Source organism: Perognathus longimembris, chromosome 3 (assembly GCF_023159225.1).
Source record: "Perognathus longimembris pacificus isolate PPM17 chromosome 3, ASM2315922v1, whole genome shotgun sequence".
Classification (NCBI taxonomy): domain Eukaryota; kingdom Metazoa; phylum Chordata; class Mammalia; order Rodentia; family Heteromyidae; genus Perognathus; species Perognathus longimembris.
In genome coordinates this window covers 72,056,506-72,083,902 of record NC_063163.1, presented here as the reverse complement: position 1 = coordinate 72,083,902, position 27,397 = coordinate 72,056,506, and the positions used below count along the sequence as shown (strand labels likewise).

The 27,397-nt window shown below is 47.8% G+C and overlaps 1 protein-coding gene and 1 non-coding gene across 8 annotated transcripts in view; both read left to right on the top strand.

Annotated features, from left to right (window-relative positions):
• The first annotated feature begins 12,848 nt into the window (after positions 1-12,848).
• The window catches only part of Dnmt1 (DNA methyltransferase 1), a 39,378-nt gene continuing 24,829 nt past the window's right edge, over positions 12,849-27,397 (top strand). For 4 of the 7 annotated variants that reach the window (XM_048342198.1, XM_048342195.1, XM_048342197.1 and 1 more), the window contains exons 1-6: positions 12,849-13,059; positions 21,402-21,438; positions 23,058-23,165; positions 23,573-23,783; positions 25,048-25,123; positions 26,187-26,262. In XM_048342198.1, the coding sequence (XP_048198155.1) occupies positions 12,980-13,059; positions 21,402-21,438; positions 23,058-23,165; positions 23,573-23,783; positions 25,048-25,123; positions 26,187-26,262 (588 nt within the window). In that variant the 5' untranslated portion in view covers positions 12,849-12,979. The remainder of the gene's footprint in view (positions 13,060-21,401; positions 21,439-23,057; positions 23,166-23,572; positions 23,784-25,047; positions 25,124-26,186; positions 26,263-27,397) is intronic. The other 3 variants (XM_048342199.1, XM_048342196.1, XM_048342200.1) reach the window with 3 other exon arrangements.
• LOC125349844 lies at positions 25,325-25,431 on the top strand. Its single transcript, XR_007210640.1, has one exon. It is a non-coding gene; the product is annotated as a U6 spliceosomal RNA (small nuclear RNA).

Genomic DNA, 27,397 nt, shown 5'->3' with positions numbered 1-27,397 from the left:
CCCCAGGACTGGCCAAAAAAAAAAAAAGAATACTTCCTATGTTTCTACCCCAGGGCCTTTGCAACTGCTGTCTCCTCTGCATGGATTTAAACACAGTAGGTGCTCAATCAGTGCTGAATGAGCAAAAGCAAATAATGTTTCTTTTTGGTGAGTGGTTAGTACAAACTAGGGGTTGTGGATATAGCTCAGAAAAGTCCCTGAGACTCTTCTCTCCAATTAACTAGCAAAAAGTGCAAGTATGGCCCAAGTGGTAGAGCATTCAGCAAAAATGCTCAGTGTCAAAGCCCTGAGTCCAAGCCCCAGTTCTAGCACAAAATAAATAGAAAAAAATGTTTTTGGAATGTTGGTGCTATTTTTAGGTAGCAAGGCCAGAGAAAATCTCTGGACAAGTATACACCACATTCATTGGCTACTCCTTTGGACAAATGGCTAAGAATAATATAATAATAATTACTATATTATAGTAATATAATAATGTAACATTATAATACAGTATATATTATACATATTGTAATATATAGTGATAATAATTACTACTATTATTTGCAGTATTGGAACTTGAACTCAGGGCTTTGCACTTGCCAGCTTGCACTTCCCCCAGAGGCCTGACTTCAGCCCAAATGATGTAAGCTAATTATAATAATAAAAATTGGCCAGCACTGATGGCTCATCCCTCTCATTCTAGCTACGCAGGAGGCTGAGATCTGAGGATTGAGGTTCAAGGCCAGCCTAGACAGGAAAGTCCAAGAGACTGTTATAATCAATAAACGAGCAAAAAAATGCCAGAAGTAGATCTGTGATTCAAGTGGTAGAGTGCAGAACAGAGCCCAGGCCCTGAGTTCAAGCCCCCGCTAAAGTTGTCATTGTCAGAAAAATGTTGTATCCATGAACTCTCACTACTTGAAACAACCCTGCAGAGTATATGTTCTTGTCATCTCTCTGACTGGTAAGGAAACAGGCACAGAAGTTCAGTAAGCTGCCCAACATCAAGTAGCATGAGAGAGGAGAGGCCTGGGTTTGAAGGGAGGCCCCTGTCTGAAAGGCCTTAATCACAGATGGGTGCTGGTGGCTCACACCTGTCATCCTAGCCATTTGAGAAGCTGAGATCCAGAAGATCTTGGTTCAAAGACAGCTTGAGCAGAACAGTCCATATACTCCAATTAACCAGCAAAAAAAAAAAAAAAAAAAAAAAAGCTTATCTGGGGCTGGGAATATGGCATAGTGGCAAGAGTGCTTGCCTCCTATACATGAACCCTAGGTTCGATTCCCCAGCACCACATATATAGAAAACGGCCAGAAGTGGTGCTGTGGCTCAAGTGGCAGAGTGCTAGCCTTGAGCAAAAAAAGCCAGGGACAGTTCCCAAGTCCTGAGTTCAAGGCCCAGGACTGGCAAAAAAAGCTTATCTGGAGGCATTGCTTAGGTGGTATAGCCCCAGCTGTAAGCCAGGAAGTTGAACAAGAGAGGCCCTGGGTTCAAGCCCAAGTACGGCACAAAAACACACAAGGCCTGACAGCAGTGGCTCACACCTGTAATCACAGCTGTTCAGGAGACTGATCCTGAGATCTGAGGATCTGGGTTGGAAACCAGCATCGGCAGGAAAGTCCATGAGATTCTTATCTCCAATTAACCATCAAGAAGCAGAAGTGGAGCAAACGGCTAAAGTGGTTGAAAAAAAAAAAAGGCTTGAGGGAAAATTTATCTAGGGCCAGAAAGACTGATGCCAGATTGGTAGCACTTTGGGCTCCTATCTGTCCACCCATCTGTCCACTTAACTATCCATTTCTTTATTCAGCCATCCATCTACCATCCATTCATTCATACATCAGCCCACGCATCTTACCATCCATTCATCCATCCGCCCACTCACCCATCCATTCATCCATCCACCCACCCACATTCATTGATCTGTCCATTCATTCTTTTATTCATTCACCCACTCCATTCATCCATCTCCATCCATTCATACAAATTGCTCAGTGAATTTCCCCAGAAAAAGTCAATCTTTTATATAACCTCAATGAAAATACCAGAAGAAGAAAAAGCAGAAAGTGGGGGGGGGAAGGCAAAAAGGAAAGAAACTAGCAGAAGCAGGAATGCTCCAGACCTCAATCAGATCTCACCAATGAGCTCATTACCGGCCAGTTCAAGTCTTTATTCTTTCATTTTATTTTGTTTTCCTTTTGCTAGTCCTGGAGCTTGAACTCTGGGCCTGGTCACTGTCCTTGCTTGGGATTATCTGCTGTGCCCTTCCCACTGGACTCACATGCATTTTTTTATCTGTTGCTGCTGGCTCATGCTTGTCATCCCAGCTACTCAGGAGGCTGAGATCTGAGGATCGAGGTTCAAAGCCAGCCAAAGCAGGGAAGTCTGTGAGGCTCTGATCTCCATTTCACCACCATAAAATCAGAAGTGGAGCTGTGGCTCAAGTTGGTAGAGCATTAACATTGAACAAAATCTCAGGTACAGCACCCAGGCCCTGAGTTCAAGCCCCACCATGGACATACACAAAAAAATGCATTTGGGGGGCTGGGGATATGGCCTAGTGGCAAGAGAGCTTGCCTTGTATACATAAGGCTATGGGTTCGATTCCCCAGCACCACATATACAGAGAACAGCCAGAAGTGGTGCTGTGGCTCAAGTGGCAGAGTGCTAGCCTTGAGCAAAAGGAAGCCAGGACAGTGCTCAGGCCCTGAGTCCAAGGCCCAGGACTGGCCAAAAAATAAAAAATTAAAAAAAAATGCATTTGGGGGTAGGGCTGGGAATGTGGCCTAGTGGTAGAGTGCTTGGTTTGCATGCGTGAAGCCCTGGGTTTGATTCCTCAGCACCACATAAGCAGAAAAAAAACAGAAGTAGTGCTGTGGCTCAAGTAAGGTTGGGTGCTAGCCTTGAGCAAAAGAAGCCCTGAGACAGTGCTCAGGCCCTGAGTTTAAGCCCCAGGACTAGCAAAAAATAAATAAATAAGTGCATTTTTGGCTGGAAGACCCTCAAAAGTAACTTGAATCCTTTTCTGTGAATCTTAGCAGGAATCACTTGAAGACAATTAATCTCATTAGTTCAATGCCAGCTTGGGCAAGAAAGTCTGTGAGACTCTTATCTTCAATAAACTTCCAAAGAATTGGAAGTGGAGTTGTGGCTCAAGTGGTAGAGCAAGTAAATAAAGTAAATCAAGATTAGAGTCAGTGCTTGGGCACTGTGTTTAAGCCCCAAGACCAGCATAATAAATAAATAAGGTTATTGTTTCTTCTTTTTCTTTTTAGAAATTGTTACTACAAAGGTGATGTGCAGAGAGGTTACAGGTGCATACGTCAGTGAATGAGTACACTTCTTTCTTTTTTTTTTTTTTTTTTTTTTGCCAGTCCTGGGTCTTGGACTCAGGGCCTGAGCACTGTTTCTGGCTTCTTTTTGCTCAAGGCTAGCACTCTACCACTTGAGCCACAGCGCCACTTCTGGCCGTTTTCTATATATGTGGTGCTGGGGAAATGAACCCAGGGCTTCATGTATAGGAGGCAAGCACTCTTGCCACTAGGCCATATTCCCAGCCTCATGCTTCTTTTTTTTTTAGGCATCACTTCTTCCCTCCTAGTTTTTTCACTCCCATCCCCATCCACAAATTGTATAGTTCATTTTCAATATAGTGTCTAGTGAGTACCACTGCTGCATTTGTTCAGCCTTTATCTCCCCATTTCTATGCCGCTTTAACCTTTCCCAATATTTCCTCTTTTGTAATGAGTAAGTAGCTGTGGGGGAAGTATTTAAATTCCTGATCTTACTATTCAGCAGACTTTCTTTTCTTTTTTTTTTTGGCCAGTCCTGGGCCTCGGACTCAGGGCCTGAGCACTGTCCCTGGCTTCTTCCCACTCAAGGCTAGCACTCTGCCACCTGAGCCACAGCGTCCCTTCTGGCCGTTTTCCATATATGTGGAGCTGGGGAATCGAACCGAGAGCTTCATGTGTAGGAGGCAAGCACTCTTGTCACTAGGCCATATTCCCAGCCCGTATTCAGCAGACTTTCATTCTTTCTAGCTCAGGTAAGTTATTACTCATTGGATATTTTGATGCAAATCTGAGACATCCCCCAAATCATTTAATTTGCAATTGCTCAACTTTTTTTTATCTGTAGGATAGCCACACTTATGTAAGAAAAAACAAACAAACAAAAACAAAAAGAAAACAGCAGAGCTGGGTGTTAGTAGTAACTGGGTGTAAGGTTAGCTACTTAAGAGGCTGAGATCTGAGGATCGCAGTTTAAAGCCAGCCAGGGCAGGAAAGTCCATGAGACTCTTCTCCCTAATGAACCACCAAAAAAATCCTAGAAGTGGAGTTGTGGCTCAAAGTGGTTAGAACACTAGCCTTGAGCAGAAGGGCTCAGGGATAGTGCCCAGGCCATGAGTTCAAGCCCCATCACCAACAAAAGAAAGATAGGAAGGAAGGGAAGGAATGAGGGAGGGAGGGAAGGAGGGAGGGAGGGAGGAAGGGAGGGAGGGAGGGAGGGAGAAAAAGCTGAGCAAGACGAGGTCCTGAGTTCAAGTCCTGGTACTGGCTTCTAGGCCCAGATAGTCACCATCATGTGCAGTGGGGCATGCATGTAAGTCCCACCTGCTCATTAGGTCAGAAGAATTACAATTTGATGCCAATCCCCTGGGGGAAAATTTAGCAAAACCCTCATGTCAATCAACAAGTCAGGTGGAAGTGGTGTGTGCTTTGTCACCCATCTGTACAGCAGACCTTGATAGGTGGATTTTGGTCCAAAGCTGGTCTGATAGAAAAACATAAGACCCTGCTTGAAAAATAGCTGGAGTGGGCTGGGAAAGTGGCTTAGTGGTAGAGTGCTTGCCTAGCATGCATGAAGCCTTGGGTTCCATTCCTCATACCATATACACAGAAAAAGTTCCAAGTGGTGCTGTGGCTCAAGTGATAGCAAAAGAAGCTCAGGGACAGTGCCCAGGCCCTGAGTTCAAACCCCAGGACTGGCAAAAATAAATAAATAACGGAAGCCAAAAAAGGTCTGTGGGTATGGCTCAAGCTGCACCAGCTGTGGGTATGAAACAGCACCTGCCTAGCAAGCACAAGGCCCAGAGTTCAAATCTCCAGGACTGAAAAAATTAAAAATAAAAAACCCAATCTTGAATGAAAAAAAAAATAGTACCACTTTGAGAAAGGGCTTGGCAGTACTATACAAATGCAGTTATAATATTACCATAAGATCCATTAATTTGCCCTCATCTACATAAGAGGAATGAATGTTTGCACAGAGATCCCAGGTGAATTCATAACAGCTCCAAAGCAGAAACAATTTTGATGGCTATTCATTTGTGAATGAATCAGCAAAATGTGGACCATGCAACAAAATAATATGTATCCATGAAAATGAATAAAATATCCTCCCATACAATAACCCCCTAGTCATTGCACTTTCCCACATTATTTGAAAGATGAAGAAAAAAAGGAGGAAGAGGAAGAAAAGCTGCTGAGTGCAGGTGGCTCAACTTTGTAATCTCAGTTACTTGGGAGGCACAGATTGTGAGGACTGCAATTTGAGGCCCACCTGAATAAACCCTCAATAGTTCTTTTCTTTTTCTTTGCCAGTCCTGAGGCTTGAACTCAGGGCCGGAGCACTGTCCCTGGCTTCTTTTTGCTCAAGGCTAGCACTCTACCACTTGAGCCACAGCGCCACTTCTGGCCTTTTCTATATATGTGGTGCTGAGGAATCGAACCCAGGGCTTCATGTGTGCTAGGCAAGCACTCTACCACTAGGCTCTATTCCCAGCTCCATCATTTTGTTTTTACAATTTGTGTGTCAATACTGGGGTTTGAACTCAGGGCCTGGGCAATGTAGCTGAGCCATTTTGCACAGGGCTGGTTCTCCACTGCTTGAACCAGACACCACTTTTGGCTTTTTTTGAAGCAAAAAAAAAAAAAAAATCAGACATGGGGCTGAGAATATGGCCTAGTGGTAGAGTGCTTGCCTCTTATACATGAAGCCCTGGGTTCGGTTCCTCAGCACCACATACATAGAAAAAGCCAGAAGTGGCGCTGTGGCTCAAGTGGTAGAGTGCTAGCCAAAAAAGAAGCCAGGCAAAAAAGAAGCCAGGGACAGTGCTCAGGCCCTGAGTTCAAGCCCCAGGACTCGCAAAAAAAAAAAAAAAATCAGACATGAAATCACTCAGACTTTCCTGCTCATGCTGGCTTTGAACCATGATCCTCAGATCCTCAGCCTCCTGACTAGGCAGGAGCTACTGCCCCGGCCTCCCCCACCCGCAAATGCTGTTTTGAAAGCGCTTTGGGTGAGGTATGCAAAGGGAATGTGGCTTGCGTAAGTCTTGGAGACTTTATATAATGACTTTTCCGCAGAGTTAAAGCAATTCTGCTCCCTTGCCCAGGGAACACATGGCAATGCCTGCAGGCTTTCCTGGTGGTCCTGTGGGGGTGGGGCGAAGGTTGCTATAGCACCCGTGATGAGAAGTAGGGATGCTCCTCCCATAATGCACAGCGAAAGCCTCCCTATGACCAAAGATAATTCAAATTCAATCCTTAATGTCAACAGGTCCCAAGCTAAGCAAAAATGAACATTAGACTTTTTTTTTTTTGTTCTCCATTTGTCCATTCACATGATCCTGGGTTCCCACTCCAGGTCTGGGAAAGTGAAGGAAAGTTCTAGAAACATCCCCACATGCCCTGAATGAAGATCAGTCCTCTATCTTTGCCAAGTAGTTTGGATAACTTGGTGATTACTTGTTGGAAACTCAGTTGTGGTTCATTTGGGGAGGGGTGGGTATAAATTTGGAGGTTCCTCAGGTGAAACCCTTTGGGGTTTAATGAGGAAGGCAGGCCTAGCTCTTATTTCTACCCTTCTGGGTGGAGACCTGACACTTTCCCTTTGGGCAGGTCAGGAGTGAATGCTGAGACTTCACTTCATTTTCCTGGAAGGTAGGCAATTTGTTCTCCTTCCTTCGTGTGAGCACTGGTTTTCTCTAGGACCAATGTAGACGATGATTGGGGGACCCCAGTTCTGAGCAGACCTGGAGGTAGAGCATATGTGTAATTGATGCCCCCCCACCCCGTGAAATGGGGGAGGAATGTGGGGAGACATAGTGGTAACCAGTGGAATTATGCAATATGTGTTTGTGTGTGTTGGTACTGAGGCTTGAACTCAGGGCCTGAACACTATCATTAGCTTTCTTACTCAAGGCTGGTGCTCTGCCACTTGAGCCTCACTTCCCCTTCGAGCCTTTTGCTGCTTAACTGAAGATACTCTCCCAGGTTTTCTTGCTTGACCTGGCTTCAAACCAGGATCCTCAGATCTCAGCCTCCTGAGTAGGTAGGATTACAGATGTAAGCCACCAATGCCCAGTTTGTAAGAACAGTTTTATATGTTCTATGAACCTACTCACTTATGTATTTTTCAGTGGCTGCTTCTGAACTTCTGTGACACAAATGGATTGGAGGGCCAACAAATTCTAAAATACATTTACTTTCTGGATTTTTTTTAACAGCAAAAGCTTTTTACAGCAAAAGGCCCTTATGTATAGTTTTCCCTCTTGTGATAAGAGTGAGCTGGGTGTGGCAGTGCACACTTGCAAAGGAGGAGAGCCAGGTGCTGGTGGCTCATGAGATGTGAGGATCGAGGTTTGAAGCCAGCCCAGGCAGAAAAGTTCTTGTGAGAATCTTATCTCCAATTAACCACTCAAAAACTGGAAGTGGGGGCTAGGAATGTGGTTTAGCAGTAGAGGGCTTGCCTAGCATGCATGAAGCCCTGGGTTCGATTCCTCAGTACCATATAAACAGCAAAAGCTGGATGTGGCTCTGTTGCTCAAGTGGTAAAGCACCAGCCTTGACCACAAGGAGGCTCAGATACAGGGTCCAGGCCTTGAGTTCAAGTCCCCAACTGATCAAAGAAGAGGATCTAGGATTCCTAGCAGGCCTAAAGTACATAGGGAGATGCTGCTGTCTCAAAACAAAAAAGGAAAAGGAAAAAGGCCAAGTATATCTGTAATCCCTTCTGCTTAGGAAGAGATAGGAAATCGTTGTGTGAGGTCAGCCCATGCAAAGGAACATTAGAAACGGTGTGCTTGTGGCTTGCATCAGTACTCTTAGCTACTCAGTAGGCTGAGATCTGAGGATGGAGGTTTGAAGCCAGGTGGGGCAGAAAAGTCAATGAAACTCTTAATGACCAACTAACAAGCAAAATCTAGAAATGGAAATGTGGCTCAAATGGTAGAGCACAAGCTTTTTTTTTTTTTTTTTTTTGCCAGTCCTGGGGCTTGAACTCGAGGCCTGGGCACTGTCTCCGAGCTTTTTGCTCAAGGCTAGCACTCTACCACTTGAACCACAGTGCCACTTCCAGCTTTTTCTATATATGTGGTGCTGAGGAATCGAATCCAGGGCTTCATGTATACTTGGCAAGCACTCTACCACTAATCCACAGCTCCTAGAGTTCCTTTTGAACTTAGAAGCTGAGGGATAGTGTCCAAGCCCTAAGTTCAAGCCATAGTACACACATGCATATAACACAAACCAAAACCAAAATAACCCACTAGATCTCATCTGGAATAAACAAAACAAAACCCAAAACCATTACACCTTGTCTGAAAAACTATAAAAAGCAAAAGGCCTGGGGTGTGGCTAAAGTGGTCATGTGCCTGCCAGCCTTGTTACTGGGGATGGGTTAGGAGTGGAAGGTTTGGGGTGTGGGGGTGTGTGTGGGGGGAATTGAGGCTTTCTTTTGCACGTCCCTGCTGACTAATGAACTTGAGCAGTTTTCCAAATGAGGCTGGTTCATTTCATTCCTTTTCTGTTAAGTGTCTTGTCAACTCTTCTGTCCACTGAATAGCCATAGGGATTTCAGAGCCTTTCATTAAGGAAGGAGCGCTTTTGTGCCTGGTAGGTGTGGGTTCCTTGTCAGGCTGTGGGGGAGCTATCCAGGGGAACTTTGGGGTGATGGGAGGAGGGAGAGGTCCTTGTGAGATTTGAGTGCTTTCTAGGAGGAGAAAGAGGAGGAGGAGAAGGAAGGTGGCAATTGTGGAAGGAGGCAGGGCTGGCATTCAGGGAAGGGCGGTGAGCCTTAGGTCTGCAGGGGACACTTCATGTCTCCCTGCCATCCCCCTATGGTCATGGAGGGCCCTGGGCTGGCTCAGGGACCACATAAGGAGCTGGTTGTGCCTGGCACATGGTAGAGGCCTTAGGATTCCCTAGGTTGAATTCCTGGCTTGCGCAAGCCACTTGAATTTGAGAGGGTGGAGAGGATTTTGAGTGTGTGACTGTGTGTGTGTGTGTGTGTGTGTGTGTGCGCGCGCGTTCGTGCTAGAGCTGGGCCTTGAACTCAGGGCCTAAGTACTGCTCATGAACTTTTTGTGCTCAAGGTTAGCATTCTATCACTTGAGTTACTTCTCCGTTTCTCACTTTTTGCTTGTTTTAAGTGATTCATTGGAGATTAGAGTCTCTCAGACTTTGCTGCTCAAGCTGGCTAGGAACCAGGATCCTCCTATCTCAGCCTCCTGCATAGCTGGGATTATAGGTGTGAGCTACTGGTGTCTGGCTAAGCCTGGGGAACTGTTAGGACCCTGTTGGGGGTGAGAGATAAAGTGGAGGATGGTTAAGGGATGAGTCTGACCCAAATGCCTCTGTGAGGGTCTTGGTGCTGGACCCCAGTTTTGTGGCTGTGACAAGCCTAATAATCTGGGGTACCAGAGACCACCTGGCATCTGACTCTGCCATAGCCACTGCTTGCCTGCCTGCTGGGGCTCAGGACACGTGGCCAGCCTTCTGCTAGCTCTCCATGCCTAATTTGGGGAGCCTGGGCTTCAGTCAGCTGACATCAGGGAGTCCAGGCAGATCTGGCTGGAAGCAAGAATGTGGCTCAGGCAGCAGGGGCGTGGTCTGGGGGAGCCACAGTGCCTACAAAAGCTGCTTGTGGTTCATGGTGCAGGTTCTAGCCATTTCTGTGAATGATGGGCCCTGCCTGTGCTGGGGAGGGTCCTCCAGGGGTGGGTAGTCTAGACAGTTATGCCAGAGGATAGGCATGGCTTCCTTCACACCAAGCCTGTTCCTTTTCTCCTCCCTCCCACCCCCCAACCACCCTTGTTTTTGTGTGTGCTGGTCCTGGAGCTTGAACTCAGGGTCTGAGCGCCGTCCTTGAGCTTTTCCCTTCAAAGCTGCTGCTCTACCACTTGAGCCACAGTTCTACTTCTGGCTGTTTGGTTGGTGAATTGAAGATTCTTACAACAGGCTGGCTTCAAAGCTCAATTCTCAAATCTGTCTGCTGACATGGGACTTAAAAAAAAATCTCAAGAGATCAGGCTCATTCAGAGTGGTAAGGCTGAAACTCTATCTCCAATTAATCACCAGAAAATCTGAAGCTTCCTTTTGCTCAAGGCTAGCACTCTACCACTTGAACCACAGCCCCACTTCTGGCTTTTTCTGTATGTGTGGTGCTGAGGAGTCAAACCCAGGGCTTCATGCATGCTAGGCAAGCACTCTACCACTAGGCCATATTCCTTATGTAGTTTATTGTGTTGCTTTCTTCTCCCCTCTCCTCCCCCTCCCCTTTCCTTATCCCCTCCCCCCTCAGTTATCACCCTCTCTCCTCCCTTATCCCCCTCCCCTCTCACCTCCCTCCCTCTCTTATCCCTCCCCTTCCCCCTTTCCATCTTCCCTTCTCCCTCCACTTTCCTCCCTCTTCTTCTCTCCCTTTTCCCTATCTCCTTCCCCCTTCTCTTCCCTCTCCTTCTACTCATTCTTCCCCTCCTCCTCTTCTCCCCTCCACTTCTCCCCCACCCATGGTCTTGGGATGCTGCTTTTGGGATGCTGGCCTGCTAGGCAAGTTCTCTACCATTGAGCCATGCCATTCCCCTAACATGGAGTTACACCCTTACTTTTGTGTGGAGTTTTTACTGGTCAAATGAATGAACTGAGGCAGGCAACACAGGGACTAAAGACAGACCTACTTTCACAGCCTGATCCATCATGGGGCTTGGCTTCACTTTGGAGAATAGAAATGACAGCTTCATTACTCACCTGTGTTGTCTTCCCTTAGCATCAGGTACCTCCCATGCTCATATACTAATTCAACTAGTAACTACATTTGGTGTGCTAACCGTTTTGTTAAGTTTTCTTGACACAGTCATAGCTATCCATTTGTATACTGTGGCAGTTCTTTTTTTTTTTTTTTTTTTTTGGCCAGTCCTGGGGCTTGGACTCAGGGCCTGAGCACTTTCCCTGGCTTCCTTTTTGCTCAAGGCTAGCACTCTGCCACTTGAGCCACAGCGCCACTTCTGTATATGTTTTCTGTATATGTGGTGCTGGGGAATCGAACCCAGGGCCTCATGTATATGAGGCAAGCACTCTTGCCACTAGGCCATATCCCCAGCCCCCTGTGGCAGTTCTTATATTGAAGTCTGACTTGTGTTAGTTGTCTGGTCCTTTACAGAAAGTCTGTCTACCACTCCTATATCAGAAGGAGTGAACAAAAGTATCTTGGAGCTAGGTGCTGGTGGCTCACTCATGCTTATAATTCTAGCTACTCAGGAGGCTGAGATTTGAGGATCACAGTTGGAAGTCCAGGAGAGACTTATTTCCAATTAATCAGCAAAAAACCTGGAAGCAGTGGTGTGGCTCAAGTGGTAGAATTCCAGCCTGACAAAGCTAAAGGCTCTCCATGAGGCCCTGAGTTCAAGCACCTGCTACTGGCTCACACACCAAAAAGGATCTTGTTTGTTTGTTTGTTTTTTTGGCCAGTCCTGGGCCTTGGACTCAGGGCCTGAGCACTGTCCCTGGCTTCTTCCCGCTCAAGGCTAGCACTCTGCCACTTGAGCCACAGCGCCGCTTCTGGCCGTTTTCTGTATATGTGGTGCTGGGGAATCGAACCTAGGGCCTCGTGTATCCGAGGCAGGCACTCTTGCCACTAGGCTATATCCCCAGCCCACCAAAAAGGATCTTGAACAGTAGTGAATGCTACAGAGCCACAAGGAAGGCAGAATGGAGTAGGTAGGGCAGAGGTGGTTTTTTTTGTGTGTGTGTTTGTTTTGTTTTTTTCCTAGCTGGTTTGAGGAAGAATGTATGCTTTAGAAAAACTGGATAGTATGGTTTTGTTTCAGTGCTGGTCTTGGGTCTAGAATTCAGGGCCTGGGCAGTGTCCTTCTGCTCAAGATTAGCTCCCTGCCACGCCACCACTCTCCAGCTTTTTGGTGGTTAATTGGAGATAAGAATCTCAGATTCCCTCCCCACCCCCACACAATTTTAACCACAATCCTCATTATCTCTGCCTTCTGAGTAGCTAGGATTAGAGATATGAGCTACAAGCTGTCTGAATATGCAGTTTCGTTCTGTTTATTGGGGATGATGGTTTTCTCCTTGTAATGTTAAATTCAACCCACTGACCATGAACGTGGTCCCTGGCCTCCCCTGCAGGAGAGATCGATTCTAAACATCTTTTTCTGGTGGAGGTTCTATAATAGGCTTTATTTTAGAGTGTGCAAAGGACCTGGCTCAAGGTCAGATACTGAACCAATAGGTTGCGGGTGGACTGGAACTGAGGACTTCTGATGCTAACCGCCCCCCAACCCCCTACCCCCCAGCGGCTGGGTTTCCAGTACCATGTTTAGAAAGAGCAAAGAAGGAATGAATGAATCTCTGTGGCAGCCCAGGCTAGCGTCTCCCCAGCCTCCCCTCCCAGAGACAACCGGGTTGGCAACGCTTGGGCAACACCATTGCACTGCGTTTGGCGGGGGGGTTTGCGCTCGCTCGGCGCATGCGCACTTCTCCGCTCCAGTGTGTCCATACGTGGTATAGCGCGCTTCTCTAGCGCGGTACGTCCGGCGGTTCCCCCGCGCCCGGAGTCCGGGTGGTACAGGCTGCCTCTGCTCCCTGCTCCTCCCCGTTGGTTTCCGCGCGAAAAAATCTCGGGCCCCTGGTGCTATTGGCTGTTGCCGCTGCTATTGCTGGTGCTGCTGCTGTTACCACGTCTCGTGCGGCTTGGGAGAAGATGCCGGCCCGGACCGCCCCTGCCCGAGTGCCCGCGTTGGCCACCCCGGCCATCTCACTCCCCGAGGATGTCCGTAGGCGGTAGGTGGTCAGGAGGAAACAAACGGGGTAGACGGGGCCCGGAGACGGGGAGAGGCCGAGGCCGGGATGGGGTGCTGTGTGTGGGATGTTCCCCCCCACTCCCGCTGCCGGCGGCCTCCGCTGACAGGCGGGCGCACATGCGCACAGTGGCCCTGTGAGGCGCGCAGCGGTTGGCGGCGGGAAGGCTGGAGCTTCCGGTCCCGCCGTTTTTTACCTCCCAGGCTATTTGGCGCCAAAAAAACCCCACAAAAAAAACAACACATGAACATGGGCACCTGGTGGACTAGGGGCTGCGGGTGGTGTGTAGGAGGGAGGGAGTTCCTTCGTTCTTTCCCAAATAGAACGAGCTTGGTGTATGGGATCGCTTGCCCCGTCGTGCAGGAAGTGGGCAGCTCTGCAGTCCCCTGGAGCCCCCATCCTCTGGGCTTTCACTTCCGGTGCCTGGCCTGGCCCCACTAGGGGTAGCGTGTGCGTGCGTGTGCCCTTGTATCCTCTTGCTCTGTGCATCCCCATGGCGGAACAGTCTTTGCCCCCCTTCCAGGGGAGCAGTGTTGATCATGGAGTTTGCAAGGTGCCATGGGTGCATGGAGCTTGCAGGCTCAGTGGACCTTGTAGTAAGTGGGTGCCCACGCTCATTGGACACCAAGGAAGCTGAACCCATGAGAATCAACAGTTGCTGTTTAGTATGTGCACAGGGGATGCCCTGTGCACAGGGAGGGCTTCATCCCTATCAAACTCTTAGCATGGATGGTTTCTATGGGGCTTTTCTCTGCAGAAGAGTTGGCGGGAATATGGATCTGGCCTGCCCTCAAAAATCAGTCCTAGAAACTTGTTTCGCCAGAGCCTTGTGCATTAGTCACTAACAGCCCTGACTGGGCTTGGATAACCCTAAACCTTATTTACCACACCTCTTTCTGCCCTTTCCGCAAATGTGGTGGCTGTCTGTGCCAGGCTAGCTCTGGTTTGGGCCTTGGGGCATCAAGTGGCGTAGGGATGGTATTTTGATGTTAAAACTTATTTTTTTTTTCCTCTTAACATACTGTGGTTGGGACCAAGGCCCTGGCCCACACTAGCCAAGCACTATAGCACTGAGCTACACACACACACACACACACACACACACGCACACACTTTTTTTTTTTTTTTTTTTTGCCTGTCCTGGGGCTTGAACTCAGGGCCTCAGCACTGTCCCTGGCTTCTTTTTGCTCAAGGCTAGCACTCTGCCAACTTGAACCACAGCACCACCTCTGGCTTTTTCTGTATATGTGGTGTTGAGGAATTGAACCCAGGGCTTCATGTATGCTAGGCAAGCACTCTACCACTAGGCCACATTCCCAGCCCCATTTTTTTTTTTTTTTTTTTTTTGCAGGTCCTGGGGCTTTAATTCTGGGTCTAGGTGCTGTCCCTGAACTTTTTCTCAAAGTTAGTTCTCTACCACTTGAGCCACAATACCACTTCTGGCTTTTTGGTAGTGAGTTGGAGATAAGAGTCATGGATTTCCTGCCCAGGCTGGTTTTGAGCCATGATCCTCAGATCTCAGCTTCCCGAGTAGGTAGAATTATAGGCATGTGTCACCATCCCCTGGCCAGATCTTTTTATTTCCCCTTGATTTTGAGATGGAATCTTCTGAAGTTGTCCACTCTGCCACTGAGTTACATCCCCAGCTCATTAGACTTTGTTTTTGGTATTGAAGCTATGAACTTGAAGTCTTGCACTTGTTAAACAGAAACTCTACCACTTGAGTCATGCTTCTGGCTCTTTTTGCTTTGCTTTTTTTTTTTGAAGTAGGGTCTTGCTATTTTCCCCTTCAGTTGGAATCCTTTTAATCCCTGTGTCTGGGATGACAAATATGCACCACCACAGTGGTCTGATTGAGATGGGCTTATGAACTTTGTGTGCTGCCCTAGAACCCAAATTATCTAGATCTCTGATCCCTTCTCAGTGTATGGACTATAGGCACACACTGCCATTCCTAGTTCAAGACTTTATTGACTTCTATTTTTATTTTTTTGGCAGTACTGAGTTTTGAATTCAGCCTTGTTTGTGCTTGCTAGGCAGTGCTTTACCAGTGAGCTATACCTCCAAACCCTTTTTCCCCTGGTTATATTGAGATAAGGTCACTTTTCCTGGGTCTGGTGCTTGGACCTTGGTCTGTTTATTTCATGTTTGTAATTTTCCCATCATTCCCATCATTGTATGACAGATTGGAATCTTTGTTCCCATCTTTTCTTTTTCCCCCCAGTCCTGGGCTTGAACTCAGGGCCTGGGTTCTGTCCCTGAGCTTCTATTGCTCAAGGCTAGCACTCTACCACTTGAGCCACAGCTCCACTTCTGCTTTTTGAGTGGTTAATTGAAGATGAATCTCACAGGGACTTTTCTTAGGCTGGCTTTGGGCCATGATTCTCTGATCAAGGTCTCCAGAGTAGCTAGGATTACAGGCATGAGCCACCGGTACCCGGCTTATTACGGCCTTTTCTATACAGCTGATGAAACTTTGCAATTACCACAGCTTTTTTTGCTTGTCATTCTGTGATTAGACTTAAGCTGGGTCTCAAAAGACTTAAACTCTAGCTCTCCTGCCACTGCTAAAGTGGGTATGGAATAGGGCAAAGCTGACTTTGTAGAGGTTAGAAGCCCTCAGCTCTTAACCTGCTGTGTGGCTGTCACCTCTTTGTTTTTTTTTTTTTTTTTTTTTGCCAGTCCTGGGGCTTGAACTTGGGGCCTGAGCACTGTTCCTGGCTTTTTTTTTGCTCAAGGCTAGCACTCTATTACTTGAGCCACAGTGCCACCTCTGGCTTTTTCTGTGTATGTGGTGCTGAGGAATCGAACCCTGGGCTTGATGTATATGAGGCAAGCACTCTTGCCACTAGGCCATATTCCCAGCCCCTGACTGTCACCGCTTGATGCCCATCAGTAGCTTGGGCCACCTGGCTGCAGCCCCTAGACAGTATCCTTGGCCATTGTCCCTATTGAGCGACAATCTGACCCCCATCCACCCTGACCAGAAGTCTTCATTATCACCCATAACCTCATGGTCGGCAGTGTATTTCATTCCCGTCAAGGGAGCAAGTAAGATTTAAAGGTACAAATGTGCAGATCTCATATCAAGGCTGGTGTGAATGTGGTCACGTATCCTGTGAATGTAGATGGCTTTCCATCTGTTCTCTGAATTCTCTCTATTTTTTCAGTCATGGGGCTTGAACTCAGAGCCTTGACACTGTCCCTGAGCTTTTGTGTTCAAGGCTAGCGCTCTACCACTTGAGCCATAGCACTACTTCTGGTTTTCTGGTGGTTAATTGGAGATGAGTCTCACAGGCTTTCCTGCCCAGACTGGCATTGAACTGCCATCCTCAGATCTCAGCCTACTGAGTAGCTAGGATTACATGCATGAGCCACTGGCACCTAGCTCCCTTATCTCTTTTGTGTGTGCTAATCCTGAGGCTTATACTCAGGGCTGGGCCTTGTCCCTAAGCTTTTGTGTTCAAGGCTAGCACTCTACCCCTTGGACCACCGCTCTACTACTGACTTTTTTTTGTGTTTCACTGGAGATGAGTCTTCCAGACATTCCTGCCCAAGCTGGCTTTGAACCATGATCCTCAGATCTCAGCCTCCTGAGTAGTTAGGATTATAGGTATGAACCACCAGCCTGTGTTTTTTTTCTCTTTATTTTTCTTTTATTTATTTTTATTGCCGGTCCTGGGACTTGAACTCAGGGCCTGGGCACTGACCTTGAGTCTCTCTGGGTTCAAGGCTACTACTTGAGCCACAGCACCATTTCCAGCTTTTTCTGTTTATGTGGTACTGAGGAATCAAACCCAGGACTTCATGCATTCTAGGCAAGCACTCTACCACTAAACCACCTTTCCAGTCCTATTTTTAAAAAAAATATAATTTTACTGTTAAGGTGTTGTACAGAGGTGTTACTGTTTGACTTGTCTTAGAAAGAGAAAATTGTCAATCTGTTACCCAGGCTGGCTCTAAACTTGGTTCTCCTACCTCAGCCTCCCTAATACTGGGATTGTAGATAGGCAATGGCGTGTGTGTGTGTGTGTGTTTGAGTGTCTTTGAGGGTGATGAGATACTCAAATACTCAACCAGGGAGCCACGCCCTCTCTACTCAGATATGATCATGTGTGTTTATTTTACAGTTGTAAGGGTCAAATTCTCTGTGGCTCTCAACAGCTGGAAACAAGTGTCTGCAGGCTGCATTCCTTTGCCGAGACTCTAGAATGTTTCTTGCAAGGCATCAGTGGCTCACACCTGTAATCCTGGCTAATCAGGAGACTGACAATCATGGTTCAAAGCCAACCCAGGCAGAGAAGTCCTTGAGACTCTTATCTCCAATCAGGCACCACAAAAAGCCTGAAGCGGTGATGTGGCTCAAGTAGTAGAGCACTAGCCTTGAGCAAAAGAAGCTTAGGGACAGTGCCCGGACCCTGAGTTTGGGCCCAGGACCAGCGAAAACAAGGTGTCTGTCCCAGGGTGTGAGCAGAATTCTGGTGAAGACTGGGGGCTCTGGGCTCTGTTGCAGGTGAAATCCGAGAAAGGGTCCTAGCTTTTGGGAGGAAGATTTTTTCCCCTTAGCTTCCAGCCCCCTCCCTCCATCTTTCAACTCAGCAAGGAACTTGAGTCTTCACTGCTTTACTACACACTTGCATCTCTTTTGAAATGCCTCTAGAAGACTCTTTTTTGGCTGGTCCTGGGGCTTGAACTTGGGGCCTGGGCGCTGCTGTCCCTAAGCTCTTTTGATCAAGGCTAGCATTCTACTGCTTTGAGCCTGTAGGGCCACTTCTGGCTTTTGGGTAGTTAATTGGAGATAACTGGACTTTCCTGCTTAGGCTGCTTTTTAACCTGCTTTTTAACCGTGATCCTCTAGATCGCAGCCTTCTGAGTTGCTAGAATAACATGTATGAGCCACTAGCACCCAGCTTTTTATTTTATTTTGTGTGTGAGCCCTGCAGTTTGAAATAGGGAACTCAGCTTTCTAGGTAGGCCCACTACTGCTTGCACCATGCCCTGAAGCCCTGCGGCCAGAGTTAAGCAAGGGTAGAGAGTGGGGGTGCAGCTCAGTGTTTGAGCCCACATTTTGCTTTTGTGGGAGGCCCTGGTTTCCATCCCTGTTCTCAGAAGACATTTCAGAGCAGCAACTTGATACTGTTGGTGGCTTGTTTCTGTAGAACAAACTCCAGACTATTCAGATTGTTGCCCTCCTCTTCCTTCGCCCTTCCCTCCCCCCTTCCTCTTCCTCCTTTCTCTGGCCTTGTCTGCCCTGCCTTCGGTGCTTGCATCTGTTTCTTGGGTGGTTCCTGGGCCGCTTTTGCATTGGGCCATGCCTATGTGTTGCCTACCTCTACTACCCTATGCTGCCTTCTGTCACATTGCCCCTTGTTTTGGGCAGCACTCAGCTTTTAACTGTATTTACCTATTTTGTGTATGTATGTCTGTGTACACACATGCAACTTTTTGGTTTTTGGTACTGGCTTTGAAGAACTTGGGGCCTGGGAGCTGGCCCTTAGCTTTTTTGCTCAAGAGGTGCTCTACCACATGAGCCACACCTCCACCTTTTGCTTTTTGCTGTCTCCTTGGAGATAAGCATCTACCTGAGCTAGTTTGAATCCTCAGATCTCAGCCTCCTGAGTAGCTAGGATGACAGGTGTGAGCAACTAGTGCTTGGCCTAGGTGTATTTATACCTATATATCTTTAAATGACTATGTTGTGGGGCTGGGGATATAGCCTAGTGGCAAGAGTGCCTGCCTCGGATACACGAGGCCCTAGGTTCGATTCCCCAGCACCACATATACAGAAAACGGCCAGAAGCGGCGCTGTGGCTCAAGTGGCAGAGTGCTAGCCTTGAGCGGGAAGAAGCCAGGGACAGTGCTCAAGCCCTGAGTCCAAGGCCCAGGACTGGCAAAAAAAAAAAAAAAAAAAAAACAAATAAATGACTATGTTGTCCTGTATTTATTTGATCCTTCTCCGCTAATATTCCCAGACGTGAGGTAGACGACAAATCTCACTGGGAGAGGAGTGGACTTGACCTTTGGGGAGAACTTGGTGATCCCCAAGCACTGTCTAGGTCCTCAAGGCAGAAGCTATGTAGCTATATATGGCCTACCTACCTCCTGGGGTGTGATTTGCAGCAAGGGGCGTGGCTCCTCCACAAAGCCCTTCCCTCACAGGTCCCAGTCAGACTCAGTGCGTGCGCACACAGGCCATCACAGGTCCAGGTCAGATTCAGCACGTGCACGCACAAGGCCAGTGTGACCCAGAAGGCCACGTTTGACATGGGATTTAAGTCTAACACGCCTCTGGCTGGAGGTGCTGAGTTATGCAGCTGTTCTCATTTTAGACTCGCCTCAGGCCAAGGCTCTGCAGGGCTGGGATGACTTTCGCCAGCCACGTGCTCCAAGTCCTTCTTGCAGCTTTTTTTTCCTTCCTCTGGGTGTTGGGGATAGAACCCAGGATCTGTGTGTGCGACCTGTGAGGCTTTCTCTATTCCTGAACCAGACACCCCCCCACCCCCACCCCGCCTCCCAGGGCTCATACTGCTCATACTCCTGGAAGTCGTTGTAGGGCTTCCGGAGTCCAGGTTACGCAGTCTAGGTAATCACGTGGTTTGTAGTTCAATATTTTCCAGCCACCCAGCAAGTTAGGTGATCTCTTCTGGTGGCACCAGATGCAGCCACCCCAGCCTGCAGTCTAAAACAACCTGGCACACCATAGATGGCCACAAAAGTGAGTAGGAAGTAGGAAGCTGGGTCCACTGAGTGACATTGGTCTGGCACCAACCCTCAGGTCACAGGCTGGCCTGGCCCATCATGCTTAGTTGTCTACAAAGGCCTGCCAGAGCTGTCTGCCCTTCAGCTAAAGATGGCTGAGCTCCTAGTCTGTGTGGCTGCTGGGCCCAGGATTCAGAGATGTCACTAGCCTGGTCCCTGTCCAAGGCGCCCTCATTCCAAATGCCAGATACCAATCCAGCTGGTTAGACCTGTTTTCTGCACCATCTGCAGGCAGTTTCTGGCATCTCCTGTGCCTCTTTCCTGTCTTCCTCATTGTCCTTTCTCTGTTTTCCCCTTTCAAATTAAATCCAACTAAAAACACACACTTGGTACTCCCCCACCCCCCAATGGGGTTTGAACTCAGGGTCTGGGCATTGTTCTAGAGCTTTTTTGCTCAAGGCTAGTGCTCTACCGCTTTGATCGACAACTCCACTTCTGGTTTTCTGGTGGTTTATTGGAGGTCAGAGTCTTAGAGACTTTCCTTCCTGGACTGGCTTTAAGCTGATCCTCAGATCTCAGCCCTCTGAGTAGCTAGGGTTACAGACGTGAGCCACCAGTGCTTGGCTTGTTTTTTTGGTGGTACTGGGTCAAGCTGCCTAGGCAGATTTTCTACCACTTGAACCACGCCTTCAGATACTTTGGGAATGGAATCTCGTTGACTATTTTTTCCCTTCCCAAGCTGGCTTTAATCTCAGTCCTCTAGATCTCTGCCTGAGTAACTTGGATTACATGGGTGAGCTACCCACATCTGGCAACTTTGGTTAGGTCCAAAAATTCTGAAAGAGCTTTTCACTGAGCAGCCAGCTACTTTTTTTTCCTCCCCATCCTGCATGGATGGGGGTGTGGCCTGTGAAGACTAGGCAAGTTCATTACCACAAACCTACATTCCTGCTCTCAGACCTAACAAGCCACCTTTTTTCTTTTTGTTCATTGTGGGCCTTGAGCTCTGCTCCTGGGCACTGTCCCTGAGCTCTTTTGCTCAAGGCTAGCATGATCTACCACTTCGACCACAGTGCCACTTCTGGTCTTCTGGTCCTACATTGGAAATAAGAGTCTCATAGCCTTTCCTTCCCCGGGGTGGCTTTGGATCATGATCCTCAGATCTCAGCCTCCCCAGTAGCTCGGATTACAGGCTCAAACCAACTTTTGTTTTGTTTTGTTTTTGCCAGTCCTGGGGCTTGAACTCAGGGCCTGAGCACTGTCCCTGGCTTCTTTTTGTTCAAGGCTAGCACTCTACCACTTGAGCCACAGCGCTACTTCCAGCTTTTTCTATATATGTGTTGTTGAGGAATCAAACCCAGGGCTTCATGTATACGAGGTGAGCACTTTACCACTAGGCTACATTCCCAGACCTCAAGCCAACTTTTGTAGCTTTGTCTCCAGCTCCCCTGTGCATCAGCATACCAACTGCCAGCCCTTGGAGGCTTGACAGGCCCAGCTCAACACCACATCTGGTTCTGCAGTGGCTAGCCTTTCCCAAACTAGGAAAGTCTTTGAAATCTGGGGTGTTGATTCTCAGATACATGTAGTGGATAACCAGTGTTTCTCCATTTCCTTTCCCCCAGGCTCAAAGACTTGGAAAGAGACAGCCTAACAGAAAAGGTGAGCTATTTTTTAAATTTACTTTGTTCTTTTGCCCACACTAGGGCTGGAACTCGGGACCTTGTGTTCTTGCTGGGTTTATTCACTCAGTGCCGGCACTCTTAAGTGGAAAGACGTTTCATGGACTTTTCTAACCAGACTGGTTCAAAACCTTGATGCTTAGATCTCAGCCTCCTTTGTATGTGGGATTACAGGCATGAGCCAACTGCTAGGCTTATTGTCAATATGTATGAAAATAGGAACACTATTTTAGCCATACTTAACCATTTCCCCTGTATACTTTAAATCATCTCTAGTTGATTTATAACACATGGTATAATGTAAATATCATGTATATCTGCTGTGGTTTTCAGGAATAAGGACAAGGAAAAAAGACTTAGGGAAGTGGTATTATGGCTCAAAGTGGTAGATCACTGGCCTTGAGAAAAAATGCTCAGGGACAGCACCCAGGCTTTTGAGTTCAAGCCCCATGACAAAGGAAAAAAGGAATAAAAATGACACTTAGACTAGGAGCCAGTGGCTCACGCCTATAATCCTAGCTACTGAGGAGGCTAAGATCTGAGGATTTCAATTTGAAGCCAGCCTGGCTAGGAAAGTCTGTGAGACTTTCTTTTTCTGGTCCTGGGCTTTGAACTCAGTGCCTGGGCACTGTTCCTGAGCTTCTTTTGCTTAAGGCTACCACTTGAGCCACAGCACCACTTCCAGCTTCTTCTGTTTATGTGGTCCTAAGGAATGGAACCTAGGGCTTCACACATGCTAGGCAAGCACTCTACCGCTAAGCCACATTCCCAGCTCATCCTGAGACTTTTTTTTTTTTTGGCCAGTCCTGGGGCTTGGACTCAGGGCCTGAGCACTGTCCCTGGCTTCTTTTTGCTCAAGGCTAGCACTCTGCCACTTGAGCCACAGCGTCACTTCTGGCCATTTTCTGTATATGTGGTGCTGGGGAATTGAACCCAGGGTCTCATGTATACGAGGCAAGCACTCTTGCCACTAGGCCATATCCCCAGCCCCTCATCCTGAGACTTTTATCTCCAATTAATCACAGAAAAAGCCAGAAGTGACTCTGTGGTTCAAGTGATGGAGTGATAGCTTTGAGCAAAAGGAGCTCAGGGACAGCACCCAGGCCCAGAGTTTAAGACCCAGGATGGGGAGGAACTAACAATATGAACACAAAACACAATTATAAGGCTATTTTGCATATGAGTTGGTTGTGCTCGGGAGAAGGCTGCCTGTTTTGTGTGTGCACACACACTTGTCTATACTAGGGTTTGAACTTGGGGGCCTGGGCCCTTTTCCTTGGCTATTTTGCTCAAAGCTGGGCTGTACCACTTGAATCAGTTTCTTATCTGGCTTTTTGTTGATTGATTGGAGATAAGTCTTATGGACTTTCCTACTGGGGCTAGTTTTGAGCTGCGATGTTCAGATCTAAGCCTCTTGAGTAGCTAGGATTACAGGCATGAGCCACCAATGCCAGCCCTTCTTTGGATATTGTGGCTGACACAGTGTTAACTCCTATTGGATCACTGGCATTGCGAAGGCTGCTTAATAGCTTGAGTATGCATCTTATTAGTGGATACATTAGCAGTTGAGGACTGTTCAAACTTATATCCTTCCCTTAGGAGTGCGTGAAGGAGAAATTGAATCTCTTGCACGAATTTCTGCAAACCGAAATAAAGAATCAGTTGTGTGATTTGGAAACCAAATTGCATAAGGAAGAATTATCTGAGGTAAGAGTGTGTTCTAGGCCTCGTGGCTTCCACCAAGAAATCTCCCTGGGTGGCTCTAATCTTAGCTACTCAGGAGGCTGAGATCTGAGGATCAAGGTTCGAAGCCAGCCTGGGCAGGAAAGTCTGAGATGCTTTATCTCCATTAGCCACCAGAAAACCAGAAGTGGGGCCATGACTCAAAGTGGTAGAGTGCTAGCCTTGAGAACAGAAGCTCAGGGACAGTGCCCAGGCCCCAAGCTCATACCCAATGACTGACAACATACAAAAAAGAAAAATCTCTCAGACCAGAGAGGCAGAAAGCATCCTGGTTGCCTTGTTAACCTGATAATTCTAAAGGGAATGGGGTGTCTTCTTTTTGTGACATTGCTTGTTTGCATTCACTGCTAAATTATCCTTTCCTGCTGTAGGAGGGCTACCTGGCTAAAGTCAAATCCCTTTTAAATAAGGATTTGTCCTTGGAGAACGGTGCTCACACATTCAGTCGACAAACGAATGGCTATCTAGAAAATCGGAATCGAGAAGGCCTGAGAGTGGGAATGGCAGAGCCAAATACACCTCCAACTCCCACTTCTAAACTTCGGACACCTCGTAGAAGCAAGGCTGACTTGGAGAATAAACGTAAGGCCACTTGTTCTCACCTTCCTGGAGGCTTGTGAGAGCAGATAGGCACCCTGGGATGAATGACTCTGGGTTGGGAAGGACCCTGACTTAGCGTTTCAATGAAGGAACTGGTAAACTGGTTTTGAGCTAGAAGAAGGAAAAAAAGGGGTTGTGCTGGGCTTGGTGGCACATACCTGTAATCCCAGCACTTAGGAGTGTGGGCCACACTGTGACCCTATCTTGAAAACACAAAATCTAGGGGCTGGGAATATGGTCTAGTGGCAAGAGTGTTTGCCTCTTATACATGAAGCTCTGGGTTTGATTCCCCAGCACCACATATATAGAAAACGGCCAGAAGTGGCGCTGTGGCTCAAGTGGCAGAGTGCTAGGCTTGAGCAAAAAGAAGCCAGAGACAGTGCTCAGGCCGAGTTCAAGGTCCAGGACTGGCCAAAAAGAAAACACCAAATCTAGCCCTAAGGTTGTTTGTTTTATTTTTGTTTTTTGCCAGTCCTGGGGCTTGAACTCAGCCCCAGCACTGTCCCTGGCTTCTTGTTTTTGTTCAAGGCTAGCACTCTGCCACTTGAGCCACAGCGCCACTTCTGACTTTTTTCTTTTTTTTTTTTTTTTTGGCCAGTCCTGGGCCTTGGACTCAGGGCCTGAGCACTGTCCCTGGCCTCTTCCCGCTCAAAGCCAGCACTCTGCCACCTGAGCCACAGCGCCCCTTCTGGCCGTTTTCCATATATGTGGTGCTGGGGAATCGAACCGAGATCTTCATATGTAGGAGGCAAGCACTCTTGCCACTAGGCTATATTCCCAGCCCCAACTTCTGACTTTTTTCTATATATGTGGTGCTGAGCAATTGAACCCAGGGCTTCATGTGTATGAGGTGAGCACTTTACCACTAGGCCATATTCTCAGCCCAGGATGTTTGTCAAGTCCTGGTTTTCTTTTTCTTTTTTTTTTTGGCCAGTCCTGGGCCTTGAACTCAGGGCCTGAGCACTGTCCCTGGCTTCTTTTTGCTCAAGGCTAGCACTCTGCCACTTGAGCCACAGCGCCACTTCTGGCTGTTTTCTGTATATGTGGTGCTGGGGAATCAAACCCAGGGCCTCATGTATACAAGGCAAGCACTCTTGCCACTAGGCCATATCCCCAGTCCCCAAGTCCTGGTTTTCTGCAGTAGCTTGGTCTGAAGTAGCCCATGCTTGTGCACTTGTCCATTCCTAATAGTGTCTTCCTTGGTTTTTTTTTTTTTTTTTTTTGGTGTGTGTGTGTGTGTGTGTAGCAGAAACTCCATCCAGCTCCATGGTTACAAGGAGGACTACCAGGCAGACGACCATCATGTCTCATTTCACAAAAGGGTCAGTATTGACTGAGTGGGCATTGATTGCTTGGGGCTTGTTGGTCAAAATAAAACATGGAGACAGTGTCGTTAGCATCTATGATTTCCATACTGCACAGAATTTTTGTGTGTGCTTATATTCGGGCTTGAACTTGGGGCCTGGGTGCTGTCCTTGAACTCTTACTGCTCAAGGCTAGCGTTCTACCACTTTCATAGTGCCATGCTCGCTTCGGCAGCACGTATACTAAAATTGGAACGATACAGAGAAGATGAGGATGGCCCCTGTGCAAGGATGACACGCAAATTCGTGAAGTGTTCCATATTTTTGTGATGTCTTAATGTTACCAATGTCAAAAAAGAAAAAACAACAACACAGTGCCACTTCTGGTTTTCTGGTGGTGCTGGGGCTGACTTTGAACTACAGTCCTCAGATCTTATCTTCCTGAGTAGCTAGGATGACAGGTGTGAGCCACTGGCTCCCCTTCGTGCTATTTTTTTTCCCCCCAGTTCTGGGGCTTGAACTCAGGGCCTGGGCACTGTCCTTGACCTTCTTTTGCTCAAACCTAGCATGCTACCACTTGAGCCACAGCACTACTTGCAGCTTTTTCTGTGTTTATGGTACTGAGGGATTGAACCCAGGGCTTCATGCATGCTAAGCAAGCACTCTACCACTCTCAGGCCCTTCCTGCTATTTTTTAGCTTTTTCAACTCAAGGCTGATATTATACCACTTGAGCCACACCCCTCCTTCAGGCTTCTCAGTAGTTGATGGAAGATAAGAGTTCCTGGCTTTACTACCCAGGCTGGCTTTGAACCTGTGATCCTCAGATCTGAGCCTCCTGTGTAGCTAGGATTTAAGGCATGAGCTACCAGCGTTAGGCTTCCATCATGCTTGCTTTGGCACTTGGGACACGGCAATATAGCACACCTGCCATTGAAGGAAGCCTTAGCTAAGTGTGTTGCGTATCTTGGCACTGAGGCTGAGGACATGGACTTGTGGAGAGGGGTGGAGGTTTGTGGGGGAGGGGGCTCAATGGAGGGTTGGGATCTCTCCACTAATCATCACCCCACCTTGTGCCACAGCCCCACTAAGCGGAAACCCTTGGAGGAATCTGAAAGTCTGAGATCAGAGGAGTCAGAAGAAGAGCAACACGATCAGGTGGGACTGCCCTTGTCCATCCAGCGTGCTGCTTGTTCCTGGTCTGGCCTGCAGCCTGTCCCTGCACAGAGCTTACACAGTCGCTTTCCCCCAGACGACCACAGGGTGCACATGTGCTTCTGGAGATATGTGTGTTCAGAATGCGTAGTGCATAGGTGTGTGCAGAGAAGGCAGATAGAGGGAGGACAGGGGCTCAGTGTTCAAGTCAGACCTGGAGCTGTGGAGAGCTGGGAGCTGGCACAGCTCAGTCTGGAGGCTCAGTTGAGTTTTGCTTTTTTTTTTTTTTTTTTCTTGCCAGTCCTGGGCCTTGAACTCAGGGCCTGAGCACTGTCCCTGTCTTCTTTTTGCTCAAGGCTAGCACTCTACCACTTGAGCCACAGCACCACTTCCAGCTTTTTCTATATATGTGGTGCTGAGGAATTGAACCCAGGGCTTCATGTATACAAGACGAACACTTTACCACTAGGCCATATTCCCAGCCCCTTTATTTTGGATTTTTTTTTTTTTGGCCAGTCCTGGGCCTTGGACTCAGGGCCTGAGCACTGTCCCTGGCTTCTTTTTGCTCAAGGCTAGCACTCTGCCACTTGAGCCACAGCGCCACTTCTGGCCGTTTTCTGTATATGTGGTGCTGGAGTATCGAACCCAGGGCTTCATGTATACGAGGCAACCACTCTTGCCACTAGGCCATATTCCCAGCCCCTATTTTGGATTTTTAAAGTAGATGTACGAAGGGTTTCCATTCCATATGTTAACTCAGGAGCACAGTGCATCTCGATCAGTGTCATCCCTTCCATCGTTCTGCCAATTCTCCCAGCTCCCAAAAAAATAAACAAACAAACAAACAAATAGGCTGGGAATATGGCCTAGTGGCAAGAGTGCTTGCCTCGTATACATGAAGCCCTGGGTTAGATTCCCCAGAACCACATATATGGAAAATGGCCAGAAGTGGCGCTGTGGCTCAAGTGGCAGAGTGCTAGCCTTGAGCAAAGAGAGGCCAGGGACAGTGCTCAGGCCCTGAGTCCAAGCCCAGGACAGGCCAAAAAAAAAGAACAAACCAATTCTCCCAGCTCCACCCATCCCCCTACGTGACCTGGCTCCATTTTTGCCCACCTTTCCCCCTTGCCTGCCCGCCCTC